Genomic DNA, 20,810 nt, shown 5'->3' with positions numbered 1-20,810 from the left:
TTAAAAAATACTTCAACGTGACCAGCAGGTACTTTTCAATGTACACTGGACTGATCTTGTTTACGTATGTTTGGGTTCCTCACGAAATCATTTTTCAGGCATGAAGAAAGCCAGCCGTGAACAACCATGGTAATTTACTCTTGTGACACTGTGTTCTCTTTACAGAAAAGAATCAGCTTAGGGTCCAGTCTCAACATTTATTCAGTTAGCAGGTGGGCTGCAAATTGTCTCAAAGTGCTACAGATGGAAAGAGAACAGGAGCTCATTAGTTGGGAGCACCAGCTGATCTCCCAGGGGGCCTGGGTTTGATTCCCAGTATCCACATGGCAGTTTACAACTGTCTATAAGGAATCAATGTCTACTTCTGCTCTCATGGGCACCAGGCACACACACGGAGCACAGACATAACAACAGACAAAATACCTAGATACTTAAAGTAAATTAAAAAATAAATAAATAAATAAAAAAGAATGGGCTGGGCCAGAGAGATGGCTCCGTGCTTAGGAGCACTGACTGCTCTTCTAGAGGATGTGGGTTTGATTCCAGCACCCACAAGGCAACTGTGTGTGACTCTAGTTCCAGGGGATCTGATACCCCCACACAGACATGAAGGCAAAGTCACGCATATAAAATAAAAATAAATAAAAATTTAAACATTTAAAAAAAGAATATTAAAAAAGCAAAGAATTGAGAGGAAAAGCCAATGAAAAATAATTATTATTTTTCCTTTGATTTTCTCTGTGTAACAGTCTTGGAAATCACTCTGTAGACCAAGTTGGCCTCAAACTCACTGAGATCCACCTGGCTCTGCCTCCCAAGTGCTGGGATTAAAGGCGTGCGCCACCTCTGCCTGGCAGAAAACAAACTTTTTAAAAATGAAAAGTATTTTAGCAGAAGACCCAGTAAGCTTGATGTACTGCTCCCCATGTGTTCTAGCCCCTTCTGTGGCTGTTCCCATGTCCTGGTATCCTGAGGCTGTTCCCATGTCCTGGTGCCCTGAGGCTGTTCCCCATGTCCTGGTGTCCTGAGGCTGTTCCCCATGTCCTGGTGTCCTGTAGCTAACTCATATTACTTTTGAGCTTTTGAACAGCATCAACAGGTGACCTTTTTTTTAAATCAGAATGTCTTTATTTTTTGCATTTTTAACCTATTTTAATCCAAATATTTCCCTCTGTGTACATTTAGAGAAACAGAACATTTGTAAATAAAAATTTTTATCTTGTCCAAAGACAAAAATAAAAAAGTATTTGAAAACAAATTAAAGCAGAAGTCAAGAGTTGAACATGGGTACAATTTTTTTAAATTAATTAATTAATTAATTAATTTTGGTTTCCTGAGACAGGGTTTCTCTGTAGCTTTGGAGCCTATCATGAAACTAGTTCTTGTACACCATGCTGGCCTCGAACTCACAGAGATCTACCTGCCTCTGCCTTCCGAGTGCTGGGATTAAAGGTGTGTGCTTAAATTTTTTAAAATATAACTTATTTATTTTTATTTTACGTGCATTGTTGTTTTCCCTGTATGTATGTTTGTGTGAGGGTGTCAGACCTTGGAGTTACAGACAGTTGTGAACTGCCATGTGGGTGCTGGGAGTCGAACCCTGGTCCTCTGGAAGAGCAATTAGTGCTCTTAACCACCGAGCCATCTCTGAAGTTATTCTTTATCTTCAGACATGCATCACACAAAAGAATTATGCTCCCGTCTTATCCAGCACAAGAACCACTTACCTTGCAGATTATAAGCGGCCAACTGAACGGCTGTATCAAAGGGACACTCTAATCTGAGATTAAAATACAAATTGGCTAAGTCAATTTCATAATCTTTAAGATAAACAACATTAATATATATTACATTTTGAGCATTTGCTTTACACAACCCTGAACTTATTTGTGTGCACATATGTAAGTGCACTTGCCTACATGTGCACATGAAAAGGCCTGAGGGCCATGTCAAGACTCTTCCTCTGTTCCTTTCCTCCTTACTATTTTGGCTACAGTGACTAGGCAGTGAGCCCCAGTACTGGGGTTAAGATGCCATGGTACCCCTGGGTTTTACATGGGTGCTGGGGGCAAATTCAGGTCCTTTACTTGCTGAGCCATCATCTCGCCAGCCCTGGGCTGAACTTATTTTCTAACTTAGGTTTCTATTACTCAAGAATTTTGCAATTATGTACTAAATAATTTAATACTTACTTCCCACTGAGAATATCTTGTTTTAACTGCAGAACAAATAAATACCTAAGGAAAATAAAAGACACAATAACCAAATAGAACAATCTACTATGGAAAAAAAAATACTATCATTTTAACTTGAGACCCCCCCCCCCCTTTTTGAGACAGGATTTCACCCATGCAGCCTGGATGGTCAGAACTCAGAGATCCACATGCCTCTGCCTGCCAAGTGCTGGGATTAAAGGTGTGCACAACCACACCCTGAGAGAATGTTTTAATTATAGAATTTTACCACAGGATAATTGCAAGAGAAAAACAATGAATGAAAAAGGGCACTGAGAGGAGGAAGAAAGCGCACCTGAAGGTGCACACCTGAAGGGAAGAGAAGAGGAGCAGCCAGAGTACAGCGGAGCAGAGCCACTGCAGAGAAAATAGCAGATATTTATTAAATGATCCCTATGACCAGCCTTAACTCTGACAACACACTCACCTACACGAGAGGTTTAAGGATAACAGCAGCAATCCTCCCAATATTCTAACAACTCACCCTTGTTACTTAGCGAGGACTGTGTAGAAAAGCAATGAGTTTGCAGTGAGAAGGCAGGGTAAAAGAAAGAAACAGATACAACCTGAAGCTTTATCCAGAATTACTCAAATTGGCATCTAATATTGTTATTCATTGATGGTATTTATTAAGAAGTCAGGAACCAACCTATGTGAAGGTGGTAACAAAAGTCAGATCACAGTGAATGTCAATAAGATTGTAATTTATCAAAACATTGTCAGTTCTGTTTAAAATCCATGAACCAAGCCGGGAGATGGTGGAGCACGCCTTTAATCCTAGCACTTGTGAGGCAGAGGCAGGAGGAATGCTGTGAGTTCGAGGCCAGCCTGGTCTACAAGAGCCAGGTCCAGGACAGGCCCCCAAACCACAGAGAAACCCTGCCTCAAAAAACAATACAAAAAACAAAACCAAAACAAAACAAAACACCCATGAACTAACTCATCAGTCACCTCTGTTGGGTGCATGAAAGCCAACTCTCTTTGTTTTGAACAACAAATAAGAATCATATACTTTTATTTTAATATTTTAAGACAAGGTCTCACATTGTAGCTTAGGCTAGCTTGAAAGTCACTATGGAGCCCAGGCTGGTCTTGAATTCAGTAATCCTGCCTTAGTTTCTTGAGTGCTGAGATTTTAGGCATGAGCTATTTTACTTGACTTGACTAGAAGCCGACATTTTAAACATCTTGTTCGAATATAAAAACTCACCTGAGACCTTACTGCTAGGCTGAGAAATCCTAGGAGTGCCCTCCTGAAAGTTTTAGCCCCTGACATAACCCTTAGTAGTGGCCTTACCGGGTTAGCTCCTCACGAAGATTGTTTGGTTCCGAGGAATAAAACTTAACCCGAAGATGAAGACAATAGGGTGAACCAACTGCCATTAAAAAAGAAAAGAGCTTTAAGTGTTATTGACTTACTAACAATTTTCACCGGTGAACTGGCTGACAATTACCACCGTTTAAAGGATAAGAACAGATCCTTGTAGTGTTCCACAGCAGAGCCAGGCAGGAACCTGACACAGACGTTTTAGTGTGCCGACCAGAGGGTTACCACATCCACCTGTCAGCCCAGGACAGCCAGTCCTACCTTAACTCCAACAGCTCAGGGCCAAGTGCATAATCTTAATGTTACAATCAAACAGCCCGGAAAACCTGCTGAGGTACACTTTTAGTGAAGGCTGAGGAATGCCAACGTTAGTAACTGCAAGGCCAAGCATCCTGTACTTCAAACTCAGTCCACTGCGCACACTGACTGCTGAATTCTCATCAGTCCTGTCCCAGTACTTTATAAAGACAAGAGTTAAGCTGCCCTGAAATCAGACACTACAGGGACAAGCATGCCGCGGGGATCGAACACTGGTATTTCCCCAAGTCAATAATAATCTATTCATGTGATGACTTCATTTCATTGTCTTAAGTCTTACTTTTAATTATGTGTATGGGGGTGTTATGTGCATGTGTGAATGCAGGTGCCCACAGAGTCCAGAAGAAAGTGTCAGATTCCCTGGAGTTGGAGCTCCAAGCAGTTGTGAGCCACCAATACAGGTGCTGGGAACTGAAGGTGGGTCCCCTGCAAGACCAGCATGTGCTCCCAATCTGAGCCACCTCTCTAGTGCTGCGCCATCATTCTTCTAAAAGTACAGAGGTAAGGAAGGGCTGGAGAGACGGCTCACTGAAGAGCAGTTGTTGCTCTTGAAAAGGACCTGACTTTGATTCCCAGCACCCATGTGGTTCACAACTGTCTGCAATTCCAGTTCCTGGGGATTCAGTGCCCTTTTCTGACCTATGATGGCACTAGACACACAGTTCACATGTGCATGTGACCGGCTATGTCAGCTGACTGCACAGACAAAAGGGACAGAGTAAATCTACCATGCATTTCTCAGCCTAGGCCACTGTGCACAGCCTATATCATGAATTTCTGGAAAGACGAAGGAAAAAAAAACTACTACAGCTTTAAGGTCTCGAAACGTTTCTTAGGGGCAGGTAGAGCCTCCCAAAACAAAAACAGAGGGGGGAAGCCCAACAAAATAGCAACACAAGTAATTCCTAAAGAGAAGTTAAATATTTCATAAGAATTCAAGCCAGTTTGTGAGCTGCAAATATTTCTCCTATAAGCTCAAGTTACAAGACTCTTGAGTCTAGATTAATGTTCAACCCACACTACAGGGCACTGAATCATTACATTACAATGACACGAAGTTTAGAAGGCCGCACACTAGCCAGGTACATTAGAACACACCAACATTCCTAGCACTGAGGAGGCCAGGAAGGCTTCTGCACTTGAGACCAATCTGACTGACATAACCCCCAGCCCACCCTGCAAAGGCAGATGATAAAGAGACTCATAGAAAACATGATTTTCTAATGTTCTTACTATTAAAAAGGTGTTTCTGATATATTTTATTTGCACAATTTCACAAATAATTTCTCAACACTTACTTTTTACTTGCTTTTTGATGCTTTTTGTACCATCCAACCAATGCTGCAAATGGAAAAATAAAATTGAGTACTTATGCAAATGGTAGATCTTTAATGTTTAACAAGTTACTGCTTATTACAGCTTCGTGGACAACACTACGCAGTATTTCACAAAGGGAAAACCAAAGGGACAGGCTGAATTCTCTCTTTCAAGGTGGCTCTCATGGCTTAAATCATATACTTAATTTCCCCAGTTCCCAAATAAATGGCTCTCTTGAAACTGTTCAGTTAGAGAGAAGAGGGCTGCAGCTAGAGATGGCTATTGAGCGCGCGGCAGTACCACTGTAAATAAGTACATAAACAACATTTTGGGAGAAAAATTCCATTTCTTTATAAGATTCAGTGGCAGACCCTAACACAAAGAAGAGAAAATGTTACCAGAATTTTGCAAAACAATGACTATTTAGTACTCATTAAAGGGCCTGAAGGGTTTAAAAAGCAAGATTTTTTTTTCCAAAATCATGACAATGTCTATCAACAAGTAGTCACTGTCCTTCCAATTTACAAATAAAAATGTTTACACTTGACAAGCAGTTCTGCTTTCAACAGTAACAGTCTTTTTAAAAAAATTCTGTTTCATTGTATGCTACAGCCAGTATATATGAACTAGTTAAATCTTGTGAAACAGAAATCCATGAAAATTCAGAGAGGCAGATGTTCAGGGCTGACAAGCAGAGGACTGTATATTACGGCACGGGTTATATAGAAGCTTTTGTACAGACTTTTCAGTTCTCTTGAAAATATTCACTGGTTCACAAAAAGTGGTTTGAGAATCCTCAAGATATATGACTTCAAAAAAGGGCAGACTTTCTGGGGTCTGAAAGAATCTGAAGATACTCCAGTGAGCAGTGGGTCATGCTGATCACTCTGAAACTTGGACTGTTTCAAGTCTGCAGCTGCCTGGGAAACCTTCACACAGTTGAGCCCCAGTTGCTGAACTACCTTCTTCATGGTGGCGATGCTAGAAGAACCTGGCATGGTGCTCGGGACCGTCCTGAGCCAGTAATAAACAGCCTTTTAATTTCTATAGCCTCTCCACTGGGAAATGCTCATAACACAAACAAACCTGAAATGACTCCTGATGTTTCCAGGGACAAAGCAGCCCCAGCTCATTACACACCTCTTATCTCAGGCCCTCACAGCGACAGGCGGCATTGGTCCAGCTATGATTCACATAGGTGAGCTCACTTCAGCACACTTTCAACTCCAAACACCAAAAGAAGGGGGTGCTCTTGTGTTAGTCCACAGAGCCATGGATGCAGTTTCAACAACCCTGCTAGGCAAGAATGCTAAGGCTGCACTGCACTGGAGCTGTTTGCTCTCCTCACCTGTTATTTGCTGAGCCTCTGCTTTCCTTTCTTCTTCAGGGCCCTGAAGTGAAACTTACAGAGCTCTTACTGTGCCAGCAGGGTGCCCTTCTACCCTTGAATAAGATGTTCTGTAAACACATCAGGCAGCGACTCTGCAAAGCTTTCTGTCTTAGTCTGGCAGTGGGGGAGACTGAACCCAGGGCCTCAAGTATGCTAGACAAGAGTCCTGCAGCTGAGTCACATCCCAGTCCTGTGTATGTTTCCTCTGGATTCCACGCTGGGTAGGCTACTTGGCCAACTCATTTAATACACTGTGGGCCAGTCCCTTTTAAATACATTTCAGAAGGCAAATGCTCAGTTGTACAAATCCTACTAGTAGGCAGAAAACAGATTTATTAGGAATGACTTCAACATGGGGCAACAAATAATGCTTTCATCTTGGCCCAGAAACCCACTATTCAAATATGAAGTGGCCTAATGTTATGACATTCCTACAAGCAATTCCTTAAGAAAAGCATAAGACAACCATCCAATGATGAACTGGCTGAAACATCTGAAAGTGACAAAAGCATAATGAAGCAATTAAAAAATGAAAGCAAATACTTAAAGATCTGAAATGGATTCTGCTATTTTGAGGGAATGTGGGGGTGGTTGAGACAGGGTCCCTCTCTATAGCCCTAGCTGTCCTGGAACTCTGTAGACCAGGATGGCCTTGAATTTCTGCCTCTTCCTTCTAAGTGCTAAAATTAAAGATATTGCATGTCTGGCAATATTGCTATATGTTAAAGGAATCACCGTGAAGTATTATAAACTGTTTCATCAAATGTACAAATAGGTACACACACACACACACACACACACACACACACTGTATATTCTTTTAGACTGAGGTAACATTAATAATAAAATAGTAACTGACATGACTGGTGAGGGGCTGGAGAGATGGCTCAGCGGTTAAAAGCACTGGCAGCTGCTCTTCCAGAGGACCTGGGTTCAATTCCCAGCACCCACAAAGCAGCTCACAACCACATGGCACACTAGTTCTAGAGGATAGGATGACTTCTGGTCTTTGTGGGTACTGTAACATGTGGTGCACAGACATCCATGCAGCCCAAACACTCATATACAGAAAAGAAAAAATAAATAAAACTGCAAAAGATATTTAAAAGATTATGTGTTACAAACACAATTTGTTGCTAAGAATACTAGCTCCTTTATTATAACATTTGATATAGATTATCATATGGACTCGGGGAGTAACAGTGAAACAATGGGGGTAATGATACGCCAGGCTATAAGCACATGCTTCTTTTTCAGAGAACCTGAGTTCAGTTCCCAGCACCCATGCCAGGCAGCTCACCTGTTACCTACAGCCCCCAGGGGATCCAGTGCCCTCTTCTGGCCTCCAAGGGTACCTGCATCCTACCCCACAAATACATGAAAAAAAATTATAAAGGCATCAGTCTCCACCCCCAAGATCTATCCCCTATAAACGGTACACATTCCCTCAAGATATGAACGGTTGCTCTTGATTCTGTCTCAAAGCTTCCTTCAAACTAGAATAATTCCTCTTTGATGTTCTTGTATTTGAAGGACAGTTAACAGCACACTGAAAATCAACATGCTAATTATAACTATCCTGTTCTCCTGCTTTGTGACAGGATCTCACTATGCAGCTCTGGCTGGTCTGGAATTTGCTGTGTAGAAAGGCTGGCCTACATCTCATAGAGATCCTCTGTCTCCTGAGTGCTGGGATAAATGGTGTGTTCCATCACTCTTGCCAATTAATTATAAATTTTCAGGAAAAAATAAGAAGGAAAAGGAGGACTTACTAAAATCATTCCCAGTTGTTAAGAAATCTTTTCCTAGTTACATCTATTCAGTACCAGTTTCAGGACCGTTAAGATGGCTCAGCAGGAAAGGGAACTTGCCACAAAATCTGATGACTTAGACCTCTGAGACCACAGTGGAAGAGAGAAGAAACTCCCAAGTTGTCCTCGAATTCCACATGCATATCACACGTAGGCACACGCATGAACAAAAACAATAAAGTGTAATAAAGTATAAAAACAAACAAACCCCCAAAGACAATTCTCACGAATATACTTTCCCACTCTTACCCATGTCCTACTGTTAAACACAATGTTATCCTAGCAGAGAAGGTGCTGCAGCATACACCAAGCAGTAATCCTAGTCTTCTCTACCAATTCTAGTGTCTTACACCAGTTAAGATAACCAAACAAACATATTCTAAAGTGCGATGTAGGAGCTGGGGGAGTCCTGAGTCACTGCTCTTATGAGGAAGGTCTGAGTTCATGTTTGTGGATTCTCAAGTCTGTTTTCTTTCATCTCCTCCACATTCCAAGAGCAGTGACTGGAAAATTCAGAGCTCAGAGACAGGCGCTGATGCACTTCCTAGAATCAGAGTCTCTGAGAGTCATGTTCAAACTGCTAAGAAGATAAAGATGGAAGGCATGCAGATGCAGACGCTTGGATGCTTAATGTAAAATTGAAATAGTTCACACCTTAAAAAGTTTAGTTGCGAAACTTAAGATATTAAAAAAATGCAGAAAGCTGTATTTCACCCTCAGCAGGTGGCTATAGAAGAACAATTAATTCATGTATCTTAAAAGGCAATAATGATATAATCACAAACATACCAGACATAACTAAACCAAAGAGTCAGCAAGGAAGCTTCTGAAACATCAAGACACATACACACCATCATCTCAGGTCCTCCAGCCACACACATACACACACACACCCTCTTCCCAGGCCCTATACACACACACACACACCCTTGTCCCAGCCTCCCCCCCATATCTTCATCCCAGGCGCGATAGACAGACATACAGACAGATACACAGACACAGACACAGACACACACACACATCCTAGTCCCAGGCTCACTGAAGAAACACACCACTACTGCTCAAAGGGCAAAGAGCCTGAAGCATAAAAATGTTAACTATCTCTCAAAACAGTCTCCACATGAAACATGTCAGCAGAGGCATTTTTAACATTTTAATCTATTTTAGAAAAGTTAAAAACATAAACGCTAAGAAAAACAGATTTGTAACTGAAAAGCACTTCTGTTTAGTCTAGATGCTGACTAACCCTACCTGAGCAACTGCTTTCCTTAGAGTGAACAGTCTGTCATAAGTCATGGCAAAAGTAGACCCAAACAAGACATCACAAAATATTTTCCAAGGTACCTTTGTTAAAAATTCTTAAAATGCTAAATTCATGACTGAATGTAAGTGACTTCAGTATGTGAATCGCTCTAAGTTACAGATTTACTCCTTGCATTTCTGTGGCACGTGCATGCCTGGCACCGCGGGGGTCAGAGAGCGCAGAGCCTCCATGAGGTGCTCTCCTAAGGTATTTTATCACAGCCACAGGAAAGGAACTAATAAAGTGCGCATGTGCTGGAGCAGAGAGATGGTTCAGCTGCCAAATCAGCTCCTACTCGGCCAGACAACTATGCTTCAGTTCCCAGCACCCATAAAGGTAACTCAAGTTCCAACGGAGCTGGACCCTCTTCTGGACCCAGGCATACATGCAGGCACTCACAACATAAAATGAAAATAAATAAATCTTTAAAACAGTGTTCATATTAAGAAATTAGAGAAATCAATGAACTAATAGAACACTTCAAGGTCTTAAAAACACAAGAACAAAAAGTCCAAAACTAAACTCAGAAGAAATACATAATACAGATATTGAGTTGAAATTAATTAAACAGTAATCAAAAAATATATAAAATATCAACATAACAGAGACAGCTCTTTGGAAGGATAAATAATATTGGTGAGCCACAGGCAATAATAATAATAATAATACAACTTATATTCATAAAACTAGAGACAAAGAAATTACAATACTACTGATATCCAGATGATTATGAGGGACCATTTTGAAAACTTGTAAGTTGGAAAAAAATAAAACCCAAAATAACTCCTAGACACATGATCTATCAAAATTAAACCAAGAGACTTAACAAGAATAATATTGAGTGGCTGGAGGGATGGCTCAGAGGTTAAGAGCTCATCCAGAGGACTGGGGTTCAATTGCCAGCACTCCCATGGTGACTAACATCTATCTATAACTAATTACAGGGGATCTGAAGCCTTGGCCTCTGTAGGCAATGTAAACACAGTGCACAGACCTACATTCAGGCAAAACACCCATACACATCAAATAAAAATACATCTTAAAAACAATATTGAAGGTAAAGAAATTCTTGACGAGAAAAAATCCAGGTCCAGACATACTCTGTCCTGGAACTCCTTCTGTAGAGCAGGCTAGTCTCAAACTCACAGAGATCCAGGTGTCTCCACCTCCGAGTACTGGGATTAAAGGCATGTGCCACCACTGCCCGGCCACAGACACAGATCTACCTTTAAAGATAGTAACATCAACGTTCTTTAAAGTATTGCATAAAATAGAAAGGGAAGGAATGCCTTAAACCTCTCTGCTACAAAGCCAGTAGTACCATGATAATAAAACCAGGTAAAGACTCAACAGAAAAAAGAAGCAAAAAAAGAAAAAAGAAAAAAGAAGAAAGAAAGAAAGAAAGAAAGAAAGAAAGAAAGAAAGAAAGAAAGAAAGGAAGAAAGAAAGAAAGGAAGAAAGGAAGGAAGAAAGGAAGAAAAAAAGGAAGAACTTCTTTAACGAGCATGGGTACAGACTTCTCAGTACCGGAAAGCATGAATGGGACTAGGGAGCTGGCTGGGGGATAAAAGTGCTCGCTCTACAAGCCTAAGGACCTGAGTCTGAACCCTGGAACCCAGATTTAAAAACCCAATGCAGGGGTCTATACCTGTAATACTAGCACTTCTATGGGAAAATGGGAGGTGGAGACAAGAAAATGGGCTGGAAACTCAGAAGCCAACTAGCTCAAAGTATGTCTGCCATGTAGTGGCAGAAACAAAAGAAATGCCACCTCAACAAAGTGGAATTTGAGAACCAACTTCCAAATTATCCTCTGAATTCCATATATACTCCATGTCGTGTGTATGCCAGTATAAATGTATACATGTATGGAGTTCACACACACACACACACACACACACACACACACACACACACACTCACTCTAAATACATAAAACTAAAAGTCCTATAAAGTGAAAGAAACAATCACCGGTGTCAAGAGAGAGTTTGAAGAATGGTAGGGAATCTATCTCAAAGAGGATCAATATCTAGAACATAAAAAACTGAACACCTAAGAAAATACAGAATGCACAATAATTGAGCAAATGAATTGAATGCACGCTTTTCAAATGAAGAAGTACAGTTGGCCAATAAATAACTGAAAAGCCAACCTCTTTAGGCTCATTAGAAAAAGACAAATCAAAGCTACTATCGAGATCCTGTCTCACCCTTGATAGCATGGCTATCAAGAAACAAAAAGCAACAAATACTGAGAAAGATGTGGGGCGGAGAGAAAGAAACCCTTCTACAACTGCCGTGGGAATGAGAACTAGTGTAGCCACTATGGAACACTGCAATCTCATGCACTGCTGGGGATGCAGAATGGAAAGTTTGAGCAGTCTCCAAAATTTCATCGGATAACTCCACTCCCTTCCTAGGTGCATAACCCTGAAAACTGAAATATGCCCCGAAGAACAAAGATGTGCAGAGCAGCATCCGTAACAGTCAAATAGAACCAAAGAAAATGCCCATCAATTACTGGATAAACAAAATGCGACACAAATTATTCAGTCACAGGAAGGAATCAAATACTGAAAAATTTACATACAACAAATAATAACTTTGGAGACATTTGGAACAAGAAAGGTTGTAACTAGATGATCATTTACATCAAATTTTCAAAATCAGCAAATCAAAATGAACAGAAGTACAGTGCTCAATCCGAGTACAGTGCTGGAGAAGGCTAACAAGGACGGAGAGGTAATAATATCCAGGGCTCCTTTCAAGGGGGACAATGTGTTCTGAAATTAATGATAGCTGCATAACTCTGAATATTCTAAAAGCAAATTACACAATCTAAACTGCCATTTCTGTAGTCACGACAGAACCTCCAAAAGATACTCACAGCTACTTGGGCCGAATCCATGAATCTCAGACCAAAATAGTCACTTTCAATCAAGTCCAGGTGATACATAATTTGATCGAACAGCTCCTGTCCTTTGGCTTTTTTCTGAAACAGCAAGAAGATGATTAGCAAGTGGCGTAAGCAGGGTCACTGCCCTATTTTTGATCTTAGGGAGAAAAAGGTACTTCTTTAGTCTTCTGCTTATTTCTTAATTTTTAATGCTTCTTTTCCTCCAAAGGAAAGATCCCCAAATATGACCTCACCAACTTCTTTTTCTTTCCTTTCCCCTCTTCCCCGAAACAGGTAGCCTTGGCTGTCCTGGAATTCACTCTGCAGAACACAAGAGATCTGCCTGCCTGCCTCTGCCTCTGGAGTACTGGAATTACACCACCATGCCCCAAACCAATTTCTTTTTTATGTTACTTGATCCCAATTTCATCAACTGTATTTTTTATTTAATTGTACTTTCCCACCTGGGATTCCACTGGACCCTTTTCAAGCAACCTTTAAGCTCACATTGTTAACCTTCAAAGATCTCTTAGAAAACTTATTAAGACTTTTTTTTATTTCACCTGTGTTTGCCTAAGTATTCTCTGTAATTTTTTTACTGTTTTTGACTTCCAAGATACTTCTGTGTATTTGTGCAACGTACCCTCTCCATATTAAATATAACAAGAAAAAACAATCTAATCTTAAAGTCTATGACTATTCCAATTTAGTTCCAATGGGTGTGGGGAGAACCCTGAGAAGAGAGCCCCCAGAGTCACAAAGCCACAGTCAATGACTTTACTGTCAACAAACAATTCCTAAGGACAGCAATTCAGGCCCACTTCTAGAAGAGTTACCCCTTTAACTGTAACCCACTGCAGCTCAGGAGGGAAAGAACTCTATCTAGGTAAAGGGATTCTTGGAGTGGGAATTTTGGAGACAGAGATTATGAAGCTGATGATACGACTGCTCCAAGGTATGGCTATGTAGAACATCTAAGGGAGGGTGCAGCCAGAGAGAGAGCATAGAGCAGAGAGGGTAGTGGGCTGAACATGGCCCACAGACAGGACTTGGCCATGAGAGAGGTGTGTGTGTGTGGGGGGGGGCGGGGGAATAAAGACAGAGAGTGCAAGCAAAGAAGCCCCAAAGAGCCTACAGCTGAAATAGCAGGTTACAAGGGAATGAGAAGCTGGGGGAAGGGAAGCCTATAAGAGCTGAAGAAATTTAGGGTAGGGGGTGGGGTGAGAAGGGCCAGGGTGCCAGCATGTACTCTGTAACAGGTACTGGTGATACAGAGGGAGCCTGGAGGCCAGTATGCCTTTTGGTATGTTAATAGGAACCACAGACAGCCATTTGTTCCAAGTTTCTTTTGGAACTGACAGTATATATTAGGCAGTGGAACTAGGGTTTTTACAGACACTTACAGCCAATGTCAGAGTTACTGTTGCTATACCACTGGGGTGAAAACAAGACACGTATTCAATTATCTTCATTCCATTTACACTTCAATCTGCAGCCAGGATAACCCCACATCCATTACAGGGGAGGGGAGTGAGGGGGGAAAAGAGACAAGGGGAGAGGGAAGAGATAAAGGGGAGAGAAAAGAGGAAGAGATGTGGGTATGAACCAGAACTCTTGCTAATTTTTCCATTTATTTCCTAGGTTTCATGGGCTAGTCTTAAGGCAGGAAATCAGAAATGCCTTTCTTGTCCCAAAGACCTGAAAGTCTCATTAAAGAATTTGGGGTTGAGAATGATTTTAACTTCATCTAGGTATAAATCTAGTCTATATCAAAGATTCATTTCAAATATTGTTTCTAATTTGATTTATTTAACAAATATTAGTAGAGCCTTTACAATACGCTAGGTGCTGCTCTAGCCAACTACAAAAGAAAACAAAAGAAGGTACTTGTCTTCAAGAGGCTCATATTCTAACAATAAAATAGTTGTAATAATATTAAAGGGCATAACAAGATGAAGAATAAATGGGAAACAGTATTCAAATAGGAAGATTCTTTAAAGCAAGGAAAATTTCAATAAAATATGAGTAAAGCAATTATCTATAGAAATGCAAAGTCCTACAGTGGAGAAAGGGGTTTAATATTAGGAAGAAATTCAGCACTGATAAAGAGCAGAGGGAACAAGAGGAAGAATGGTATTTAAGTGTCAGATTCTTAAATCACGAAAACCTAAAGTACAGAGGCAACTAAAGAAACTAAGCTGGTCATCTGAATATAGTCTACAGACAGAGGGGTGGGAAGGAAGGGAACAGCTGTTATTGGGCCCAACAGAAAGAAAACAGAGCAGATAACAAACTCGAAAAAGTTTTAACATCTATTTTTCAGTTGACTGTGGGGTGGGTATGTGCATGTAGGGCAGGTGTGTGTGGAGAAATTGGATCTCTCTGGTCCTGGAGTTACAGGCTGTTGTGAGAGCTCTGATGTAGGTGCTGAGAAGTGAACTTGGGTCCTCTACAACAACGGTACACATTCTCAACCACTGAACCATCTCTCTCTGGCCCCACTGTTAACAAATTTAAAAAGTAACAATTTTGATCATTTTGCTAAGTGCCATCATCAAAAATGGAACACAAAACATTTTGAACTCCTGATCCCCTCCCTACCTTCCAATGCACCAAAGTATCCAACTTCTATGACATTAATTCCAAGATATACTTCTATATTTAATTTCACATTCCATCAACATTCCATATTTGTTTCAAAACCAAATGAATGTGGTCTTTAAAATGACATTCCACCTCCTTCTGTCCAAGCATCGTTCCAACTCTGTGAAATATAGTACTTGTGTTCTAGGGGAGAGAATGGCTTCTGCAAGGTGGAAAGAGCAACAGCCTTTTTTCAAGGAACTAGCTCTTGTAGACCAGGCTGGTCTCGAACTCGCAGAGATCGCCTGCCTCTGCCTCCCAAGTGCTGGGATTAAAGGCGTGCGCCACCACCGCCCGGCCCACCTTCTTTTCTTTAATAGAAAGTTGATCTAAGCCATCCAATAGTGAACACATTGCAGTTTCAAATTCCTCAAATTAGTGATGCCCAATCTAAAAAAAAAAAAATAATTCTAAAAGAGAATTTCTCCTCCTCCTCCCACCCCCCCCCCCTTTCCAGTTTCTCTATGTAACCACTGTGGCTCTTACATACTCTATAGACCAGACTTGCCTTGAAGTCATGTAGATCTGCCTGCCTCTGCCTCCTGAGAGCTGGGATTAAAGGCGTGTACCACCACAGCCTGGTCTAAAAAAAAATTTCTTTAAATAATCTGGCTGCTGGAATAGCATGGATATTCTAAAAACTTTCATTCAAAATCCAGTCTGCAAGAAAACAAACTGACTCATAATAGTTATGTCAGAATAACTGCAATCATCTTTGCTAAGAACCCCAATTTAAATGTGACAAATGAGGTACAAGAAAGACTGCATCTTGTTAGTTCTGCCTGAAAGTACCAATAGGTTCAGGGGTTTTAGGTTTCAAACTCAGTCTAAAAGAAAACTTGAAGCTCTGTCAGCCTATGTAAAAGCAAAATAAAGATAGCAGGGAGGTCATGACAGTCTTTGGTGGTATGGGGGAAAGAAAAGACTGCAGACAAGCAAGAGTCAGAAGATCAAGTGGTACAACTACCCATGGGATGTAGAATTATTAAATAGAATCATCCTGTTCTTCAAAATCCCTTATTAGTCACTATTTACAGATTGAAGCACAGACTGGAACAAAGTATCCTCCGAAGCATAGCTTGTTCACTCTCCCACTGTGTCTGTCAGAGTCGTCTGTACTTGGCCCGGGTGTCATCCTCCGAGCCACAGAGTACACTTTCTCCCACAATGTCTTGTTTGAATCTCATCAACTCTGGTTCAATGCATTCGTGCTGGTTGTTGGTTTTTATCAACTTGATTACAAACCTAGACATATCTGAGAAGAGAAAATGCCTCCTGTGGGCAAATCTGCAGGGCTTTCTTTTCTTTTAGATCTCTTAATTACATTTACGCCGGGCGGTGGTGGTGCACACCTTTAATCCCAGCACTTGGGAGGCAGAGGCAGGCGGATCTCTGTGAGTTCGAGACCAGCCTGGTCTACAAGAGCTAGTTCCAGGACAGGCTCCAAAACCACAGAGAAACCCTGTCTCAAAAAAAACCAAAAAAAAAAAAAAAAAAAAATTACATTTTATATTTTTTAACTTTCATATACTATATTTTGATCATGTTTCCCCTCCGTCAACTCCTTCCCAGACCTTCCCCATCCAGTTTTGTTATCTATCTCAAACAACAACAACAAACACTACAAAAATGAAAGCAAAACAAAACAACAACAAAAAAACAGTGAGACAAAATAGCCAAAATGTAAAAACAAAAAACAAAGCAAAACAAAGTCAAGAAAACAATGGAGTTTGTTTTGTGCTGGCCCACTATCCTTGACACGGGGCTTCCTCTGGAGTATAGTTAATATGTCCAATAATAATCCATTGACAAAAATGAGGTTCTCTTTGTTAGCTGTCTTGGTTAGGGGTGGGGCTTCACGTCCACTTCCTCCTCTCAGTGCATCCCACATCAATCCTGCTGTGTCTTGAAGATCCTGTTAGGAGTCACCCACTACCTCTTTTGAGGGTTTCCCTGCTCGACCATCTTCTAGTTGCTGTGCTTTTCTTCCCTTCCAAATTTCGTAGTAACTTTTCATCTTCTCTTCATGTACTTGTTAAACAACTAATACATTAAGAGCAGTTGCTATGCTCAAAGGACTATAGAAAATTCAGAACTGAGCTACCACTGAGAATTCCTTTTAGTTCCTAAAACCCGGCTACTAACACGTCTTGCGCAGGGCTTTTCTCCACCCCCCCTGTGACAGGTGACCACTCTCATAACTGTGCACTCCATGAACATGACCCAGTCTGACAGTGTGCTCACTGCTCATCCTTGCTCCTTCCCTCACTGGGCCTGTGTGCTAAACATTCCCCTTTCTGCAATCTCACAATCCCTTGTACCTACACTGCTTTAGTGGTTTCTAGCTTCTTCCTGTTCCAAATCAAGTCTATCATCATAATTACAACTAAATTTTACTTTAAATATATTCCCTGGCTACAAAAACACAACAATCCAAAACTAATATGCAGTAAAATACAAAAGCTTAATTGAAATAATAGACCTTTTGCCTATTATTCACCCATGATTTAAGTTGTGATTTCAGCTAGCTGTGGTGGTACAGAGCTTTACGCTCAGCATTTGAGGCAGACCAGGCAATGTCTGTGAGAATGAGGGTAGGCTGTTCTATACAGTGAGTTTCAGGCCAGCTAGTTCTATACAGTGAGACATGGTCTCAAAAACGACCCAAATAAGTAATTCAACGGATTTTAGTACACACAACAGGTGTGTATAAGCATCAGAACTGACTTCAGGATATTCTCATTACTCCTAAGAGATATTCCATATCCTAAAGCTATTAAGTTTCCAACACTTGTCTGCCAGTTCCCAAGCAACCACTAATCTGCCTTTTCATTTCTACTGTTCTCCCTGTTCTAGGCTTTCATAAAACAGAATCAAAATGTGTGGTTCTTGTGGCTGATTTCTTTCACTAGCACAGCATTTTCAAGAGTCATCCAGGTTGTTACTGAATATCAGTTTCATTTCTTTTATGGCTAGCGATCTGAAGTTACCTATCCATCCTGATGCCCCTTTTGCTATTACAAACAATACACATTTTCATGCAAGCATGTCTTTAATTCTCCTGGGTATATCTTGAAAAGTGGGAACACCTAGTTACAAGGGAGCGGTATTGTAGTTGAACAGCTGTGGGCTGTTTCCTAGAGCAGCTGCTTCACATCTCTCAGTCTCAATGGAGAAGACTGGTCTCTCCAGTGTCTCCAGTACTTGTTACTATCTGCCATTTGAGCCCTCTTACTTGAGTGTAAAGTAGTTTTTTTTACTGTGGTTTTTGGTGCTCAGGTTTAAAGCCTGGGCCTCATGCATGTAAGCACATGCTTGGCCACTAAACCATAACCTACCCGACTCTGAGTTCTCATGTATTTTGTCTATCCTAACAAAACAGTGTCTACTTAGACTCTTGGTAGTGACGCACGCCTTTAACCCCAGCACCCAGGAGGCAGAGGCAGGCAGGTCTGTGGGTTTGAGGCTAGCCTGGACTGCAGAGCTAGGGCTGCACAGAGAAACCCCCATCTCGAAAAACAAAAAGAAACAAACAAAAGGTCTATTATGTTTATACTTTGAGCTATCTTAATTTTTATATGTAGTATGAGGAAAGAGTTCAACTTTATTCTTTTACATGTAGATATCATCATTTGTTGGGGGAAAATATTCTGTTGAATAGTCTTGGTACCCTTATCAAGATTCAACTGACCACAAATGTGGGCAAAACACTCATACATATAAAAATAAACAAACCTGGGGCTGGAAAGGCAGCCCAGGGGCTAAGAGTGCTTGCTGCTCTTCAAGAGCACCACACCGCCCTTTACAAATTCTTTCCTAGAAATTCTTAGCATCAGCCTACCCATCAACAGCCCTAAGACTTCATACTTCAAACATTAGGTAATGAATTGTTCCTGGGCGCTCACATAGCAATCTCATGCTTTTCACAAAGTATCTAAAAAATGGGCTCACAAACTCTTCAAGATTCTTAACAAATAAAAAATGAAGAGTAAAACTATCCTTACTAAGCATCTCGTGCTGGAATAGCTAAAAAACCCTCAACAAGCCCTTCCAGGAAGAAGATTCAGATACCTTAAAGTGTACAGAATCACGAACTCTAAGAACATGCAGTCTAACGTACATTGCATAACAAAGCCACACCATGATGACCTGCAGACACCTCTAGAGAGCTGGGCATGGCGAAGAAGGCTGAGGCAGGAAGACCCCAAGTCTCATGAAGGCCTGGGATGCATACTGAGACCTTGCCTCAAACAAACAAACAAGACAAACCATTACCACCAATGAAAACTAAGAAAGCCTGAACCTGAAGCTTCAGTTTAAAACGTCTGAATTTAAGGTCTTTCAGAATTTATTCAATTCCGCACCACAGCCACACTGAGCCATCAGTTTACTAAACAGACTTTTCAAACTGAATTTTAGTAAAGAGTCTATAGGATGGCAGACATCAAGAAACATTCAATGATGCTTATGTCAAAAATCACATAGTTTATAGTGTTTTGTGAAGTCTTTGAAACAGAACAAAGATGTAAGAGATTTGGTACCTGTAAACAGTTCTGAAACTCAAGACTAATGGCACGTACCTGTTGTACCACACCTGGCGGCTGAGACAAGGCCAACCTGAGCTACACAGTGAGATCCTGCCTATAAACACACAAGTGTGTGTACATGCACAGCCCGAACTGCCCTGTCGTTCAATGTGTCTCGCAGCTACCACTAATTCCAGATCCTCTTGCCCACAGGTCCATGTACCCGAGTAGCTCAGAGTCTGATCCACTCAGCCTATCTCGCCTAACCCCCAGGAAGCACAGACAGCAGTGATCTCACACACAGCTGGCAGCTAACAAAGCCCCACTTACCGGCAAGTCCACACTAACATCTGTACCATCCAGAAGGGACACCCTGCACGTGATGATGGACTTGGCATCTCCAGCTGCAGGAATGTGCGTGGCAGCACGCTGTGCCTCTCGGAGTCGCTCCCTCTCAGCATGTTTACGCATAGACCGGCGGCCAAGCGTTCTTCTCAGGAAGCTCAGCATTTCTGCCACTACAAAACCAGCAGTGAAATTGATAGTGAGGGAGACTTGCAGTCAACTTAATGGTGGTACTTAGAAAAGCCCTCTGGATGTTAATCTGAAGAAGTTAAAACACATCACCCTCTTATACATAGTTCAAAGTGTGTTGCATATAATACATTCAATTTTCATGTCGAAATAATTTTTAAAGCTAGACTTTAAAATAAAGTTAAAAAATATTAAGCTAGAGCAATGCTTGCAACTTTTGAAGCTTTCTGTCTAGTTTTTATAAGGAGCTGATCTAGCAGGAGAAAGCAATCATTCATGACGTTCAACAAATGTTTTGGGCCAGTAAGTGGTACCTAAGGTAGATAATAGTCCCACAGACATTATACAGCAGTGCCAGACACCGCTGAGGCAGACTCTCTGTGGCTGTTTTTAACTGTACATTCAAAACACAAGTAATTATCTATTTAAGCAAAGTACAAATAAAGTTAAACTCCTGTTTTGTCAAATATTATGCTTAATGTTCTATTAAGAACATTAAACAAATAGTTAAA

The 20,810-nt window shown here is 41.0% G+C and overlaps 2 protein-coding genes across 4 annotated transcripts in view; both read right to left on the bottom strand.

Annotated features, from left to right (window-relative positions):
* Epb41l5 (erythrocyte membrane protein band 4.1 like 5) overlaps positions 1 to 20,810 on the bottom strand; it is a 120,667-nt gene that overhangs the window by 93,494 nt on the left and 6,363 nt on the right. For all 3 annotated transcript variants that reach the window (XM_057769477.1, XM_057769479.1, XM_057769478.1), the window contains exons 2-7: positions 20,095 to 20,282; positions 12,587 to 12,691; positions 5,178 to 5,220; positions 3,532 to 3,610; positions 2,193 to 2,237; positions 1,728 to 1,780 (exon numbers count right to left, since the gene is read on the bottom strand). In XM_057769477.1, coding sequence (XP_057625460.1) covers positions 1,728 to 1,780; positions 2,193 to 2,237; positions 3,532 to 3,610; positions 5,178 to 5,220; positions 12,587 to 12,691; positions 20,095 to 20,274 — 505 coding nt within the window. In that variant the 5' untranslated portion in view covers positions 20,275 to 20,282. The remainder of the gene's footprint in view (positions 1 to 1,727; positions 1,781 to 2,192; positions 2,238 to 3,531; positions 3,611 to 5,177; positions 5,221 to 12,586; positions 12,692 to 20,094; positions 20,283 to 20,810) is intronic.
* LOC130874494 (guanine nucleotide-binding protein G(I)/G(S)/G(O) subunit gamma-5-like) lies at positions 5,961 to 6,194 on the bottom strand. The gene has a single exon (XM_057769860.1). It carries the CDS (start codon positions 6,192 to 6,194, stop codon positions 5,961 to 5,963), a length of 234 nt encoding a protein of 77 aa, XP_057625843.1.

Source organism: Chionomys nivalis, chromosome 5 (assembly GCF_950005125.1).
Source record: "Chionomys nivalis chromosome 5, mChiNiv1.1, whole genome shotgun sequence".
Classification (NCBI taxonomy): domain Eukaryota; kingdom Metazoa; phylum Chordata; class Mammalia; order Rodentia; family Cricetidae; genus Chionomys; species Chionomys nivalis.
The sequence above is the reverse complement of the archived record's forward strand: the minus strand, read 5'-3'. Positions and strand labels throughout refer to the sequence as shown.